We start from the raw sequence: 18,105 nt of genomic DNA on the forward strand, positions 1-18,105 counted from the left end.
TTGTTGCACTATATGCTAATTTGGATATAAATTTTAAAAAATAAAAAATAAAACAAGTTAATAAAAAATAAATAAAAAAAATTTTTTTTAAGTCTCTTATGGTCTGCCTCTCTGTAACTTATTTTTTCCTCCCCTTCCCCTATGGTCATCTGTTAAGTTTCTCAAATTCCACATATGAGTGAAATCACATGATATCTGTCTTTCTCTGACTGACTTCTTTCACTTAGCATAATACCCTCCAGTTTCATCCACGTTGCTGCAAATGGCAAGATTTCATTCTTTTTCATCACCTTTTAAAAAAATATCTTATAATCGTAAATATAAGCTTTCATTTTCTTGATGTACCACAGTAACTATTACACTTAAGGAAAACTCCTACAAAAGTCATTTCTGATTGCAGTGATGTTTCATTATCATGCGATAGTTTTTCCAACCAAAAAAAAAAAAAAAAAAATGACTGAATAGATGGAAAAATCTATAATCAATTGTTGGTTTGTTAGTCATTATTTTGGATATCAAGAGAATCCAGGGAAAACAATGGCGGACATCACATCTTGGTTATGGAAGTTTTAAACATGTGTTTACAAATTCTTTGATATCCTCCCTGTAAAGGTGAGATCTATGTTCCCTCCCACTGACTCTGGGCCCATCTTCACAACTCGCAACTAATAAAATGTAGCTGGAAAGGACACTATGTAACTTACAAAGCTAGCTCAGAAAAGGCTGTACAGATTCTGCTCCCCAGCTGCTCAATCTGGGAGAAGCCAGTAACTATGTAACAACGTGAGACCCCATGCTAGAGAAGCCACAGGTAGTCACTCCAATGAAAAGCCAGCTGAGTTCCCTGGGGACAGTCAGCAATCAACTCCTAGGCCTGTCAGTGACCACCTTAAATCTCTACCACAGCTGAGCTTTAGATGACTACAGTTGCAATGCAGTTAGTTGTTGGCTGCAATAACTAACTAGAATTGCATGAGGTAACCCAAGTGAGAAATGCCAAACTATACAGTTCCCAATTTCCCGAGTCATAAAATTGTAAGGAAAAAGAAAAAGAGCAGTTTCAAGCCACAAAGTTTAGGAGAAATTTGCTGCACAGTAATAGTAATTAATCAGCAGTTTATCCGCTTTATAGAAAGAACTCTAAACCAACTAGACAGAAGGCCTAGAGTCCATTTCCAACTCTACTAACTAGAGCTGAAATTCACTAGCTTGAGTGAACCTGTCATTTCCACGGAATTCAGCTTCTTCATTGATAAGAAAGTTAGGCAAAATGCACTTTAAGGTTTCTTTTAGCTCTAGCATTAGTAATTTTTATAACCACCAAATTGCCCCTTCCTAATTCTCATTTTTGTTTTTGTTGTACTATATGACTTTTCTATTTTTTTGTTTGTTTGAGACAGAATTCATGTGAGCGGAGGAGAGGCACAGAGAAGAGGAAAGAGAGACTCTTAAGTAGGCTCCATGCTATCAGCGCAGAACCCAATGTGGGGCTCGATCTCACAAACCATGAGATCATGTCCTGAGCCAAGATCAAATTGGATGCTTAACTGACTGAGACACCCAAGAGCCCCTGATTTTTCTGTTTCCAGCTCAAGATTTGAAAATGTGTTCAGAACCAAAAAGCAAAGACCTTGTGGTATACAAATCAATAAAAATAAGTGTTTTTATATAAAAAATTGTGATTATAATCTTAAAATAGGAAATTTCTTTACTTTATCACTAAAACTCTTCTACAATTAGTCCTAAGTAATGATCTTATTTTACACTTTTCTACATTTTTCATTTTAAGTATGCGTGATTTTTATAATCAGAAAAATATAATTTATTAAAATTTAAGATATGCATATCCTGTGACTTAACAATTCCACCTTAGAAAACTATTTGAACATCTGCATAAAAAGAAATGTAAGTACTGCACCTTGTAAGAAAAAACTGCAAATTAAAGAAATGATTGGACAAACTGTAGTTCATTCATATTCCAGATTACTGTACAGCAAATGGAAAGAACAGTACTGACAAAGATGGATCTACACAATACATTTTGCAGTAAATAAAAGAAGGCCATAAAATAGCACAACACCTTTTATTTACACACATGCACACACACATTTCTGTAAACATATGGTTATTTAACTCCATGGAAAAAGGTCTGTCAAGGACATCCAAACTATTAACTGTAGTTACCCAAAGAAGAGCTGGTGCTAGTGAGGATAGAGAAAGGACTTTTACTCTATCTGAACTGCATGGAAAACAACTACAATGTATTTGTGCATTATTTAGGTAATATCTCAATTAAATTTTTAAAAATAAACTTCATTTGTCCATTTGCAGCTACATAGCTGGAACTAGAGGGTATTATGCTAAGTGCATTTAGTCAGTCAGAGAAAGGCAAATATCATATGACTTCACTGATAAAAGGACTTTAAGATACAAAACAGATGAACATAAGGTAAGGGAAGCAAAAATAATATAAAAACAGGGAGAGGGACAAAACATAAAAGACTCTTATAGAGAACAGAGGTGTGCTGGAGGGGTTAGGGGAGGAGTGGATGGGCTAAATGGGTAAGGGGCTTATGGAATCTATTCCAGAAATCATTGTTGAACCATGTGCTAACTAACTTAAATGTAAATTATAAAAAATAAATAAATAAATAAACCATTAGGGGTTAGAGAAAGGTATCTTGGTGAATGGCACTCAGTTATATAAATATAAACTAAGCTCTAAATTGAATATTTGGTATATGGGGTAAATTTGCCAAAGAAAATTTGACAGGTAATGTGAAAAAAATAAAATGTGTTTAATAAATAAATATAAAAATAAAAATAAACTTCATTCTTTTAAAACATGCTTTAGCAAACTATTTCCTCCGGAACGATAAATAGAAATGTATATAATATGACCCACAACAGCTCAAAAATTCATATATTTGAACCACTTCTCACATGAAGTACTCAGACAAAAACATGTATCAAGAGTCTACTCTATGCCTAATCCATGATAGGTACTTTATACGTTATCCCATTTAATCCTAACATAATCACCTTCATTTCTCCAAGAGAAAATGGATGTTCAGAAGTTAAATAACCTGGCAAAAGCAGAGCAAGATTATGAAAGAAAATTCAAACTAAGGTCTTCCTAACTCTAAAGCCCAAGGTTCTCTTAGAGAAAAACTAAAGTAGATAGCCCTTCAATGCACTTCCAGCTAAACAACTCACTTGAAACTCTTTAAGTTTGCAAATGCCCAAATTACCCCATTTTTATGAAAATATAATAAACACATATATTTAGAAAATATATAAACTAAAAAAAAATGTAAATTACAAAAAGTACTTTTAAAGAGATTAAAATTTTAATTATAAAATGTGATTTAAAGGTGAAAAAGTCAGGGGCGCCTGGGTGGCTCAGTCGGTTGAGCGTCCGACTTCAGCTCAGGTCACGATCTCACGGTTCGTGGGTTCGAGCCCCGCGTCAGGCTCTGGGCTGATGGCTCAGAGCCTGGAGCCTGCTTCCGATTCTGTGTCTCCCTCTCTCTCTGCCCCTCCCCCATTCATGCTCTGTCTCTCTCTGTCTCAAAAATAAATAAACATTAAAAAAAAATAATAATAAAAAAATAAAAAAAATAAAGGTGAAAAAGTCTAAAGTACTTTTAACTACATAAGTTAAATATGTATCACATGCTCTAACAGTAATTCTTCTCAGATACTCTCAAAAAATGATGTATTTTGAGGATAGAAGAAATGAAGTATTTTGAAGCTGTCACCATCAAGATGTTTTTAATATGATACACTGACACACAATCATAATCAAGGAACAAAATATTATATATTATTGTAATAAAACCATATCACACACAAAAAGTTGCTGAAACAAAGAATCCAAAAGGAAAGAACAGAGGAACAGAAGATGTAAGGACAGACTAGAAGCAATGGTAATGAACAAAGAAAAGCCATATTTCAAATCCTCTGATACCCCCACAAAAATTACTTCTCTCTCCACCCCCACCCCCCCCACACACACACACATACACAAAAGGATTTCCTTCTAGCACCCTACCATAAAATACAGTGTTATTGTAATGCAGTTATATACAATTAAAATCTCCCCTGGCAGTTTAAAAAGGCAATCTGGAGAGTTTAGGCCAAGACAAAATGACTGTTACTACTTTCCTTAGACAGAGGAAAAGGATCTATGTTGAAGATCAGTTTTCTACATGCCCAGAAATCAAATTCAATTCATGGAAGTAAAGCAGAATTATTAGCATGGCTGTTAGATGCATAACGCTAGGTATGCTAAAATAATATGAAAATTTTATCCCATCATATAACATAAGTATAGGTTTCTATTGTTCTAAATCACATAAAACGTTTAGATTATCTTTAAAAGTGTTCTGTAACATCACTAAACCATTTCATTATGGAACTATTTTCTAAAGTTTCTACTGACAATAGATACAAGGCTCCTTTCCTATCTGGCTGGCTTTAAACCAAAAATGTCCATGCACCCATTCATATTCAACTCCTAGTATTCCCAGATCTTGCCTTTTTAGAGGCCATTTTGCCTCCCCATAAAATGCCCTTATGGAAAGAAGAATAAGTCATTTGAAACCACGTCTATTATCCAATCTCTTCCTTCTTTGACATAAGAACAATTAGTATTCCTACCTCCATCACTCCCCTCCATTAGCTTCGAAATGGAATTATTATTATTTTGGTTGGAATAATGAATAATGTTTATATGTACTTTTGAGAATCTATTTTAAATACAAGTTTTCCAATTCATCATTATAGCAATGTTCTTTGTAACTTATCTTTAAAGTTAAAAAAAAACAAAAGTTTTAGCTAACCATTTGCACTATTTTTAATGATTTTAAATTTAATTTTTTTATGATTTTATTTTAACTTATTTAACAGACACATATACAGTGTTCACAATATGCCAGGCACTAGTTTAAGTGCTTTCATATATGAACTCATTCAATCCTCATAATAACTCCTGGCAATAATACTATTATCACCTCCATTTTGCAGAAAAGGAAATTTAGCCATGGAGAAGTTAGGACACTTGCCTAAAGTCACACTACTAATTGGTACAGGAGCCAGAAACAAACCCAGGCACTCTAATTCCAGAGTCAAACTTGTAAACAGCCTATGAAATTGTCTCTCCAATTTGTTGAAAACTCTTTAAAACTGTCCAAAAAGGGACTCCATAAGATGTTGCATTTTGTGAGAGCCTTTTTAGAGGGGAAAAATACTACCAGGAAGTTCAAATTATAAGGCATTAAATCAATTACAAGACATCAATAACAGAAATCATGTTTTCAAAAAGGATATTTTTCTTAGTTCATGTGATATTTTCAAATCAAAATGGGTTTTCAAAGAAAAAGTGTATGTTTTAATATAACACAATTTTTAGGTTTTAAATTTTAATCACTGGGGCGCCTGAGTGGCTCAGTTGGTTAAGTATCTGACTTCGACTCATCTCAGGATCTCACAGCTTGTAGGTTCGAGCCTCGTGGCTCATGGGTTTGAGCACCGCATTGGGCTCTGTGCTGACAGATCAGAGCCTGAAATCAGCTTCCAGTTCTGTGTGTGTCTCTCTCTGTCCCTCCCCTGCTCTTGCCCTCTCTCTCTCTCATTCTCTCTCTCTCTCTCAAAAACAAACATCAAAAAATAAATAAATTTTAATCATTAAATGTATAATTTTAGGAAAATGTGAAATTTAAATTTCATAAGCATCAAAACTGTACACAAATATTTGTATATTTGATCACTTAAATGTTCTAAAGGATTTATCAGACATATTTAATAAACACTACTATTTGGCTAATAAGTACTATAAAAGTTGAAATTTCAAACTGACAGCCCATTTCCCTGCTTTTTAAAATAAGATATATAAGGTATAACTTGTTATGAAATTGGAAAAGCAGTTACATTTTATTTTTTTAAGCAATTACATTTTATACTCTTTTAATACACTGTTCTAGACTAAGCTAAATTTCTTAAAACAATTTCATTGTATATAGGATAATTTGGGTCAACATGGGGATATCTTCCTAGGAGAAATCGCTATCTCTTTCTATCTCCCACTTTTGAACTGTGAAGAAAGAAATGAATTATAAACCAGAAGTAAAAAGCTAGTAACTTTGCAATCTTGGCTAAATTATTTCACTCTAGGCTTCAGTGTCCTCGTCTACAAAATGAGAAATTTAAACTAGATAACATCCACAAATCTATACAGTTCTAAAACTTGTATTTGCAAAAAGTTTCAAATTTTAAATGTCACCTCATCTGAAGAATCTAGTTGTCCCAAAGTTCCTGTTGCACCCGCAAAACCTTTGGAAAGGAAAAAAAAAAAAATTTCCTTCATAGCTGTTACGTATTGCCTTACTTTAAAATTATTCTGAGACATAAAAAAAAAGCTAAGTTTTGTTACATTAAGACAATTCATTCTGACAGTTATCTTGGGAGAGTTCAACATTTATCTTTAATAAATTTGGGCCTAATATAGGTTTATACTTCAAAGGAAATCTGTAGTGAAAATCCAGATTTAATCATCACAAATAATGTTTCAGAAGGATCTCTTTCTTTTTATATCATGGTTTACTAAAATATTAAGATACTAAAGTTTTGGGCTACTCTTAAATAGCAACTGCTACCTTCTTCATGAGCTAAAAACAGGACCTTAAATAAACTTAACCAAATTCCATTTAAGAAATGTATTCTCTTCTTTGGCCAATCTATTCTTTCTTGCTTTTACATGTTTACCACCAAGGAATGACACATTACTTAAATTTCTCCAACAACAAGTCAAGTGTGAGGGTCTTTCTGTTTTAACACAGAAAAGTCACCACTGTTCAAATTAAACAGACAAACCTTGCACTGCCAGAGTGCTAGTGCCAGCTGATGGTTCCTGTAGACCGTATACAAGTTTATCCTCGGGATAGGTAAGTCCAGAGCTCTTCAGAGCTATAAGGTACTTTTCATGACTTTTCTTTGCACAAGCATTTTCTCCAAGACCTAATATTTAAAATCAGAAAAAAAATTCCATTCAAAATATAAGTAAAGCGATCTCAGTAACTAATATATATATAAAAGAGCTGAATATTCTAATGGCAGGAGAACCCTAGAATGAATAATATAAAACAGCTTCAGGCAAAATTGCACAGCATGTTTATAACAAATAATAAAATCTACTAGGTAACAAATGTAAAATATGCCAGAGATTATAAGCAAGGCACAAGAGGTACACAGATTAATAAGGGTATAATTCCTGCCTTCAAGGAACCTGAAAACTCATGGCAGAGAAAGGCAGATAATCCGGTAAATGACAATTTAGTGTATTAGACTTCACCATTTGGTTTGACAATCTGTGCTCTCACAGTACTGTGCAGCTAGACTTAACCCAAAGCAAAATACTTAGGAAAGGCTTCCTGGATAAAATAATACCCGGGTGGAATGTTCAAGCATTATAACTGAGATTACTCTTAATTTGTTTTATCAAACTTTTTCCATCACATTTTCTATCACAAGAATTAAAAGTATAATTTCTATAGAAGTATCAGTTAAAATTAATTTATTCCAAGTAATACTGAAAACCTTAAGTTCTAGAATTACATAATCCTGGAACTTTCACTTTAGCATTGCGGCTTATTAATTATTGCCAATTTTTGTTTTGTTTTTTAATATATTTATGGAGCATGGAATAACAGTAAAAGAAAAACATGTATTTTGAGAGTTCTTTATTAAAAAGAAAAAGAAAAAGAAAAAGAAAAAGAAAAAGAAAAAGAGAAGAGAAGAGAAGAGAAGAGAAGAGAAGAGAAGAGAAGAGAAAAGAAAAGAAAAAGATTGGGGCACCTGGGTGGCTCAGTCGGTTAAGCGTCCGACTTTGGCTCAGGTCATGATCTCGCGGTTTGTGAGTTCAAGCCCCGCGTCAGGCTCTGTGCTGATGGCTCAGAGCCTGGAGCCTGTTTCAGATTCTGTGTCTCCCTCTCTCTCTCTGACCCTCCCCCGTTCATGCTCTCTGTCTCAAAAGTAAATAAACGTTTAAAAAAATTTTTTTAAATAAAAAAAAAAAAGAAAAAAGAAAAAGATTATTCGCTCTCTGAAAGCCAAAATACCATGGCATTGGACACCTCTTAGGCAAATTACATATCTTAAATTAAGATCTCAATCTCTTGATTATAAAAATACATAAATGAACTTAATACTTGTTGACCTTTTCTCTATTTTCTCTCCTTGCTAGCCTGAATAATTGCAATAGAACAGTTTTGGTTTGCGTTTTTTGTTTTTTTTTTAAGATTTATTTATTTTTGAGAGAGAGAGCACGCGCGCAAGACAGGGACAGAAGATCTGAAGCGGGGTCTGTGCTGACAGCACAGAGCTCGATGTGGGGCTTGAACCCAAGTGCCCCAGAACAGTTTTGGGTTTTCTTGTTTTGTTTTAAAAAGTATTTTTAAATTTATTTTTGGGAGAGAGAGAGAGAGAGAGAGAGAGAGAGACAAAGCATGAGCAGGGGAGGGGCAGAGAGAAAGGGAGACACAGAATCTGAAGCAGGCTGCAGTCTCTGAGCTGTCAGCACAGAGCCCAAAACAGGGCTCGAACCCATGAACCACAAGATCATGACCTGAGCCGAAGTGGGATGCTTAACTGACTGAGCCACCCATGAGCCCCTAGTTTAGTTTTTTAAATGTCTCTCTGGGCTGGTTTAAAAAAAGACAAAAAACAAAACAAACAAACAAACAAACAAAAAAAACCACTCTAGCACTTATTAAAACAGACAGGAATACATCTATCCTTCAGTTCAAGTCCAATATTAAAAACAATTACATTTAGTGTAACACAAACAATTACATTTAGTTTATAAAGAATAAAGACCTTTGGGGCACCTGGGTAGCTCGGTCAGTTAAGCATCTGATTTCGGCTCAGGTCATGATCTCAAGGCTTGTGAGTTCGAGCCCGCATTGGGCTTTGTGCTGATAGCTCAGAGCCTGGTGCCTGGTTCAGACTGTCTTCTTGGTCTTTCTCTCTGCCCTTCCCCTGATCTGTCTCTCTCTCTCAAATATAAATAACATTAAAAAAATTAAAAAAAAAAATAAAGACCTTCTAAGCGTCCTATATGAGAAATGACTACATGTCTCCTGAGTAATAAAAGCCATGTGTTTCTCTCAATCACGATGGATGAAATTTTTGTAATACTTTAAGTTTACTTATTTTTGAGAAAGGGCGTGGGCATGTGCACACATGCAAAGGGGCAGAGAGAAAATCCCAAACAGGCTCCATGCTGCCAGTGCAGAGCCCAACACAGGGCTCAAACCCACAAAACTGTGAGATCATGACCTGAGCCAAGATCATGACCTGAGCCGAGATCAAGAGTTGGACGCTTAACTGACTGAGCCATCCAGGTGTAATACTTTTTAATACTGTAATACTGTTAATACTTTTTAAATAACAAAATGTATTTTACCAACCTTCACAACAAGCCTGAGAAAAATGAATGTATAATCACCATTTTTAAAAGTGAAGAAGCTGAGGCTTACAAAGATAACATAGCCAGTGAGTAAGCAAGCGGTGATAAGCAGTGAAGCTAGACTGCAAATTTTAAACTTCTTGATCAAAATTTAATGTGATTTCCATCACTAAAAATCACTCAAGCATTTCTGTTGTGTTGTTTTTTAATTTCAATAAATAATTAAAAAGGAATTGTGGAAATAAAAGACAATTACCATAAATCTTTCCTAAGGTATACATTCTTACAATGATTAAGAACAACTTGCTGCTTTCTTTCACAACAGTTGAGTTTCTGAGTAAGGTTGAAGAATAACAGACCACCAGGTATAATTTATCTCTCTCCAGCTTTATCACCAAAACTCAAATACAAGCTACCATCATCTTTACCCTAGGCTACTATAGCAGAGCTTTTCTGTTCTTGCCCCTTCCCATCTATTTTGGCAAAACAGCAAATCATCTTTTCAAAACACATATCTGATCATGTCACTCTTAAGCTTAGAATATTTCCATGCTTGGGGCGCCTGGGTGGCTCAGTTGGTTAAGTGTCCGACTTCAGCTCAGGTCATGGTCTCGCAGTTTGTGGGTTTGAGCCCCGTACTGTACTCTGCGCTGACAGAGCCTGCTTCAGATCCTCGGTCATCCTCTTTCTCTGCCCCTCCCCCACTCTTTCTCTCAAAAATAAACATTTAAAATATATATATTTCCATGAATTCCCAACACATTCAGGACATCACATACAATATCACATGGTCTATGAGAGCCATGGATCCAACCTGATGTGGTAGCCTTACTGGTGTCACTATCACCTTACCTTCATTTAATTTCAACACTAGACCTTTTTTTAGTCCTTTTTAAAAAAGTAAGCTCATTGTCATCCACAAATATTTCAACATGGAATCTAGGAGGTGTCCAGGTGTGACTGATAGTCTTTATATTTATCTTATTTGGGGTTTATTAAGCATCTTGGATCTGTAAGTCAATGTTTTACATCCAATTAGGGAAATTTTAGTCAGGATTTTTTCTAATGTTTTTTTCTGCCACATTCATACTCTCCTGTCCTCCTGGGATTCCAATTATAGGCATGTTAGATCCAATTTAGTCTAACAGGTCCCTAAGACTCTCTTGTATTTTCTCTCTGTTCTCTAGATAGAATGATCTATTAATCTGTCTTTGAATTTACTAAGTCTTTCTTCTACCCTCTCCAATCTGCTGCTAAATCTATCCAGTAAATTTTCTCAATTATTGCACTCAACACTAATTTTCAGTTCTAGAATTTCTTTTTTTGTTTATATTTCTTTGCTAAGATTCCTGATCTCTTCACTCATTAACAGCATATTTACTTTTAGTTATCTAAATAGATTTTCCTTTAATTTATTGAATGTATTGACAATAGATGCTTCAATGTCTTTATCTGCTAAATCCAACATATGGACCATTTCAAGATCAATTTCTATTGACTGCCCTATTTCTTGGTTATAGTGCACAACTTATTTTCTTGCATGTTTAGTAGTTTTTATTGTATACTGGACATTCTAAGGACATATTATAGAAGATTCTGAATTCTATTATCTTCCTTTGAAGAGTATCAATTTTAATTTAGTGGACTACTCAATTAATAGCCTGATCACAAACTCATGAAGGTTTGGTTTTAAAATTTGTAAAGGGCAGGTCTGTAGAAAGCCTAAGGTTCTCAAAAGGCCCTCTAAAGTGACAGAGCACCTGGGTGGCTCAGTAGGTTGGGCGTCCGACTTCAGTTCAGGTCATGATCTCGCGATTTGTGAGTTCGAGCCCTGTCGGCTCTGTGCTGACAGCTCAGAGCCTGGAATCTGTTTCGGTTTGTGTGTCTCCCTCTCTCTCTCTCAAAAACAAATAAACATTAAAAAAAAATTTTTTTTTAAGTGACAGGAATAATCTCTAAATTCTGTCTCCATTGCAGAATCTGCCAGGGTTTTAGGCTTCATTAAATCTGACCTAGGGTAGACCTTACTCGAAGGTGTCTCAGCTAGATACCTGGGGTATTAACAAGGTCTCTCCAGTCTGGTTGGGCTGAAACGCCAATGTCTCCCAAAACTGCCTAACCTCTAATGCCACTATTCTGCTTTTAACCCAATAGCAGTCACTCTATAGTGACTCTCTAGTAAGCCTGAGGCAGTCTCATACTGTACAGGTGAATCTCCGTCCTCAGCCAACCACCTTCAGGGGTCCCTCATTCATCTGCCCTAATACCTCTTGGTATTCTACCCCAAAGATTCCAGTTTCCAACTGCTTCCACTGTCCTAACCTGTGATCTCTGCCTCCTTGGCTCACTTGGACAACCACACTCTGCTTCAATGCCAGCTTGCTGTACTACAGTCAGGAAGTTATCCCCCGACAGATATTCAAAGCAATCGTGGCGTTCGTCTCATGTTTTCCTTTCTCTCAAAGGTTTATAGTCTTGTATTGCCTTTTGTACAATGCCTAATAACAGCTTCCTCACATTTTTTCTAGTTTTATGTTGTTTATGACATAAGAGCTAGCCCAGCACTCAGAAGCAGAGGATGTCCTCCACCTTGAATATAATTCCATCCCATTACCACCCAATTCCCGCTCACCCTCTAGCTAAATGACTTTCTCTCAACCATTAGGTTTTACTTTAAATATCACTTCCTCAGTGAAGCATCCCACATTCCCCATCAGTGAAATCAAGTCTCCCTTCTATACTGTATTAATATAATTGTTAATGCCATCTCACTCACCAGTCCTTAAGCTTTATAAGGGCAGGGATAGGATTACCTGGTTTACTACTTAAATTCCCTGCTCCAAGCTCCAGTACTTACCCCCAAACCAAGTACATAGTAGGTGCTTAATAAGTATTTGTTGAAAAAGTAAACATATCAGATAAGACAACCTCTGAAGAACATATGGTTTACAATACATATGAAAATTTCACACTCTAAAGAAAAGATAAACCTCAATTTTCAAAGCATGTTTTCATAAGCCAGCAAAAATAATGCTATTTAAAATATTTGTTGTACTGGGGCACCTTGGTGGCTCATTCAATTGAGTGTCTGACTTAGCTTGGGTCATGATCTTGTGGTCAATGAGTTCGAACCCTGAGTCAGGCTCTGTGCAGACAGCTCGGAGCCTGGAGCCTGCTTTGGATTTAGTCTCCCTCTCTGCCCCTCCCCCACTCATGCTCTGTTCTTGCTGTCTCTCAAAAACGAATAAATGTTAAAAAAATTTTTTTTGAATATTTGTTGTACTATTTTATATAACAGTATATATCATGTACAAACATATTCAGCAATTCGAAGTTTTTAACTTAAACTCTACATTATTATAAAATTCTATGCAATATAACCCAAAAGTACAGAATACCAAAAATGAAGACACAGAAGTAGTTTTGTTACTGTTTACAGAAGGGGAGGTGGAGTACAATTATGAGTATGTCACACCAAAACTTTGAAGAGACCTGGGTTCTAGTGCTAACTCCAAGTTAATAACGTCCAGCTTTAGCATTCTATGGGGAAAAAAATCCACATTTTGCATTTAAGTTTGAAAATATGCAATTTCTTATGATTACAGTAACATAAATAAATTCTAACTTTCTTCTATTCTAACATTTTACTTACCAGAAGTCAGATCTTTATAGTTTTGTTGGTTTGTCAAAACCTGAGTAAGAACAGACCGCATCGCTCCTCCCATTTTAGTTAGATCTTCTAAAAAGGAAATTTGAGGTTCCAAAAGCTGAAGAACTTTGTTAAGGTCTTTTTCTGATGGTACATCGGCTGCTGTAAAAACATATAATTAACTTCCTTTAAGATATTTTGCTAAGAATAACAATATTTTATTCTTTTCAAATTATAGCAACTTGGGTAAGAGTATTTTATAATCAAAAAATATAAGAACTCAGTTTAGAAGGTAGTTATCCACCCAGAGCCCAGCCTAGGGTAGACTTGCTCAGGAATTCAATTCTCTGAGAAAAGGTAAAGGGGGAAAAGAGATGACTTCATAAGATATTAAGCATTTAATCTGGTTAAAAGGGATTCAATTTGAGGGTCCTATACTTCCAAATATATAAATGTAATCATAACATCATTTCAAAATTAGTGTTTAAGAAAAAGTAAGATCATTCTCTAAAATAAAACAAGACATTTTGAAACCAAATAATATTGAGAGTAGTGTAAGAATATTAGAACAAAATTATGTCAGCTCTAAATTTAAACCTGTGTAGCAAATAACCCATCCTCTATCATATTCTAAAAATACAAACTCATGTTAGCTGGAGGTCAAAGCAAGCAAAATGAAAAATAGCTGTTTTCATAAACATGAATGTTTTTACTAAAATAGTTTTAAGATACCAGACAAGATATGTCTAGTAGAGCTAGAGGAAGAGAGTAGAAAGTTGTACAGCAACTGAAAAAGAATATTTAGGAGGGGGAAAAAAAGTGATTCTTCAGAGAAACCGAGTCTTAAAGGAAGAAATAAATAATGAGATTTAGAGCTCAGATATAATTGGCAAAGAAGATGCATCATAAGGGAGCTAATGGGGGGCCTGTGTGTCCAGGAAAGGGGATATCAATTTCATTCAATATTTATTCAGTACCTACTACATTGATAGGCACTGAGAAGCAAAACTAAATAAAACCTAGTTTCTACCCCCCAAGGAACTCACAACCCAGCTCAAAGATGATCTGTGAATGAAATTTTAGGTAACTCTTGACTCCTGAGACCCAAAACTAAAAAACCTTACTTTCTCAGTGGATTACTAATACTGTATATTATTCATCTTCATATCCTCCCCGATGACTTAGGCAGTAACACAGCAGATATTTAATTCACATTTGCAAAGGTTCTAGATGAGCTCTGACACTGGTCTGAGGATTGTAGAGTGAAATGAGAAATGGAACTCAAGGCATCTGCCAAACAACAAGATCTCTGAGTTTCTATTACGCTGAATTAGATGATTTCAAGTCCTTTCTTTAATTTTAAACAGTGATCTCTACACAAAGCAATGTAGTAATTTTTCTGGCACAGCAAGAAGAAATGAATGCTGAGCACAAGTCGTAATACAGAAAGGAAATCTTCATGAACCTAAGTTCATGAAGTTCATCTGAAAACAAAAAAGTGCTTCTATTCATATTTGCAAAACAAATAATTATCAAATTAAATAGCAAATAAATAGCAAATAATTATCAAAGCTATGTACCTAGGTCATCTACCTTTATAACTGCTAAAGGTAACTAAAGGAAAAAATAAACATAATGTACTTTTGTGTGAATTGCTCCCTGATCTAATGGTAAGGTTTAAAGTTCTCATAATAAATGATTTCTACCTATTACTCTTCTAAAATAGGACATTTATAATACAAAATGTAAATTCCCAAAAACTCTATTAACTAGTATATGAGAAATAGCACAAAAGGCAAGTTCAATAACCAGCTGGCCTCCAGGTCCTTCATTCCAAAGAGAGGGTAGTTTGAGGCTAAATCAAAGTAATATTTCTTCCTATATTTTAAGTAATATTTCTTCCTATATTTATATGCTCTGAGAGGGGTAGAAGTAGTTAACAAAGGATTGTAGATTTTGTTTAAAATGTAGAAATACAGTAGTATAAGTGTTTGCTCACAATGAGAATAACATGGTATTTTAGAAATGATGAAGATGCTAAATATTTCTTCACACTCCAATGATGGGGGATAGACAGAAGATTAAAACGTGTGCCATAGTTTCAAACTGGATTTAAGATTATTTATGGTAAATACATAATTTAAAACCTCTAAAAGTAATTCAAGATGTAGTCCCTTAAATGATAAAAATACAAGTATCATCAGAAAAGTAAATTACCACACTAATTGATATCTGTAACTTACAAGGTCAGACTGACGACTTTAACAGATAATATCCAAATCCAAAATATTTAGTAAAGTATGTTAATCAAGATTGTGACTAAATCTTAAAAAGCAAGAAGAATATCTACATGTTTCTTTTTTCTTTTCAATACTATCATGATGCTTACACCCATACATTCTACCTGTAAGATGGGAGTGAGCAATTTCTCTCATAAGCTGTTATATATGGAGGTGAATAAAAATATATAGACATCTACAAAAAAAAGAGAGAAAGAGAACTGGTGAAAAAGTAGTTTATCTTCTAAAAATCTAAGTTAAAGTCACACATTTCCAGGACTTCTTAATTCTGTTATAGCACAATATAATCGTAAAGTCACTTTAACCCCATAAAATGATCATTTCCTCATCCGCAAAAGGCCAACTAAGTTTGATTCAACATATCTATGATCTCAGGAACAGAAAGTTCCAAACTGTGCCTACTAAAAGGTTATAAGATTATAAGGTATCTGTTAGGTTATATAATTGATGTATATACTAAAGTATGTTTTTATTTAGTATCTGTATTTCATAGTCTTGTCATAAAACACGGTAAACAAAAAAAATGATATCTGAAAAAAATTCACTTCATTATTCATACTAAATTCTGTTAATTGGAAACTTAAAAAGACTACTAACAAAGAGTAGATTAAACATACCTGGTTCATTATAGCCTTCTCTTAAGTACTGAATAAGACAAAAAATAAATCTTGGAAGAACAAATTCAGACATCATCAGTAAGTCTTTGGGGACACAGGGAATATTTGAACTTGATTTAATTTGATGCCTTTTGCAAAACCTGTAATATGAAAAAGAAAAAAAATTAACAGTGATATCTAATCTGCCAGAAACATATTATCACTATATTTACAATATCCATAAACAGAATGCAGACCAATATGATTCTTATCAAGGTACCATGTTAAAAGACTGTAAATGAGTCTTTAAATCAAAATTGTGGCTGAGGGGGATTTCCTCCTAATAAAAGACTACACTAGCTAGGTTCCAACTAGAATATAAAAAGAAAATCTCATTACAGGGTTTAATATTTTTAACTGCAATTTATTATTTTTACATACTACTTTGTTACTTCCACTCTTTATAAACCATTAAGTAGAAACTGATCATATCCTAAGAATTTGCATTTTCTATTCCTTAATTATTTCTAATTCATTGTATTAATGAATACATAACTGATAGAAATACTTAGTTTATTTGAAAAATTAATATAGTACACTTAAGTATATACATTCCTTCTAATCTTGTTTATACTTATTTTAAAGTATGATTGATATACTTGGACAAAAATGAAGCAAACTATTCTGTATTCACAATCCAAATGATCACAAATATGGTATTTTGTGACAACACAGAATAACCACACTAAACATATAAAATATCTAGAAACAAACTTATTAGAAAGAATGCAAAAACTATCTCACCTGAAAAGCATAAAAGATCTAAATAGAGAAAAACTACATTCTCAAATGGAAAAAATAATTTAAAAAAAAATTTTTTTAAATATTTAGTTTTGAGAGAGAAAGAGTACATGCACCCACAAGCGGGGGAGAGGTGGGGAGGGCCAGACAGAAGATCCATAGGACCCTCTATGCTGACAGCAGAGAGCCCGATGTGGGGTTCAAATTCAGGAACTGCGAGATCATGACCTGAGCTGAAGTCAACCACTTAAACCAGGCACCCCTAATTTTATTTTTCTTTAAATCAGTGCCACCAAGCTTGATACCATTACAGTTAAATCACAATGGGATTAACCACTAATTCTGAAGTTTAAATGCAAGAGCAAATATATAGGAAAAAATCTGTAAAACTTGGGAGAAATATGATTAATGATAGTGATTTAAACCTTAAAACATACTACAAAGCTATTATAATTAAAAATCTGTGGTAATAATGGGCTGCCTGGGTGGCTTAGTGGGTTGAGCGTCCGACTCCAGGTCATGATCTTACGGTTGATGAGTTCGAGCCCCGCATGGGGCTCTGTGCTGACAGCTCAGAGCCTGAAGCCTGCTTTGGATTCTGTGTCTCCCTCTCTCTGCCCCTCCCCGACACATTCTCTGTCTCAAAAATAAATAAACATTTAAAAAAAAAACTGTAGTAATAAAATATCATCAAAGGACCACAATGGAGTATAGAAACAGACCATGTAAACCTGTGAATTTAATATAATAAATACGGCATTTCAATTCAATGTGGTAGGGAGAAGACATTCAACAAATTGCTTTAGGACAATTGATTACTTATATATGCAGGAAGTAAGTGTTATTCTTATCTTACACTACATACAAAATATATTTCATACACATCTAAGTGAAAAAAGTTACGAGGAAAAAAATAAACTATTCCGTCTACATTACCTCAAAGTACAGAAAGCATAACCAAGTTTAAGCCAAAAGCCATAAATGAAAGATAAAAATTAACTACATAAATCAATAACTTCTATACAGAAGACAAATTACAAATTAAAAATATATTTACAAGAGGCAAAACACACTAAACATTAGTATCTTTGATTAAGAACTCTTAAAAACACTAAGAAAAAGAAAACAATTCAACAGAAAAAGCAGCCAAGGTCATGAACAATTCACCAAAAAAAATCCTGCTGAATGGCCAATAAACAAATAAAAAGATGCTCAAGTTCTCTAATAACCAAAGCAATGAATTATATTAAAATAAAAAATGAGTTGGGGCGCCTGGGTGGCTTGGTCGGTTAA

General features: G+C 34.3%; 1 protein-coding gene across 10 annotated transcripts in view; it reads right to left on the reverse strand.

Moving 5' to 3' along the window:
- Positions 1 to 18,105, reverse strand: part of UBR3 (ubiquitin protein ligase E3 component n-recognin 3) — a 226,825-nt gene that overhangs the window by 174,629 nt on the left and 34,091 nt on the right. For all 10 annotated transcript variants that reach the window (XR_008424150.1, XR_008424145.1, XR_008424142.1 and 7 more), the window contains exons 2-5: positions 16,033 to 16,172; positions 13,119 to 13,277; positions 6,874 to 7,017; positions 6,284 to 6,333 (exon numbers count right to left, since the gene is read on the reverse strand). Coding sequence is in view for 7 of the 10 variants with exons in the window: in XM_053907819.1 (XP_053763794.1) it covers positions 6,284 to 6,333; positions 6,874 to 7,017; positions 13,119 to 13,277; positions 16,033 to 16,172 (493 nt within the window). In the remaining 3 variants the exon portion in view is untranslated. The remainder of the gene's footprint in view (positions 1 to 6,283; positions 6,334 to 6,873; positions 7,018 to 13,118; positions 13,278 to 16,032; positions 16,173 to 18,105) is intronic.

This window comes from Panthera pardus, unplaced genomic scaffold, assembly GCF_024362965.1.
Source record: "Panthera pardus isolate Hobbes unplaced genomic scaffold, ASM2436296v1 HiC_scaffold_10, whole genome shotgun sequence".
In the NCBI taxonomy this organism is placed as follows: domain Eukaryota; kingdom Metazoa; phylum Chordata; class Mammalia; order Carnivora; family Felidae; genus Panthera; species Panthera pardus.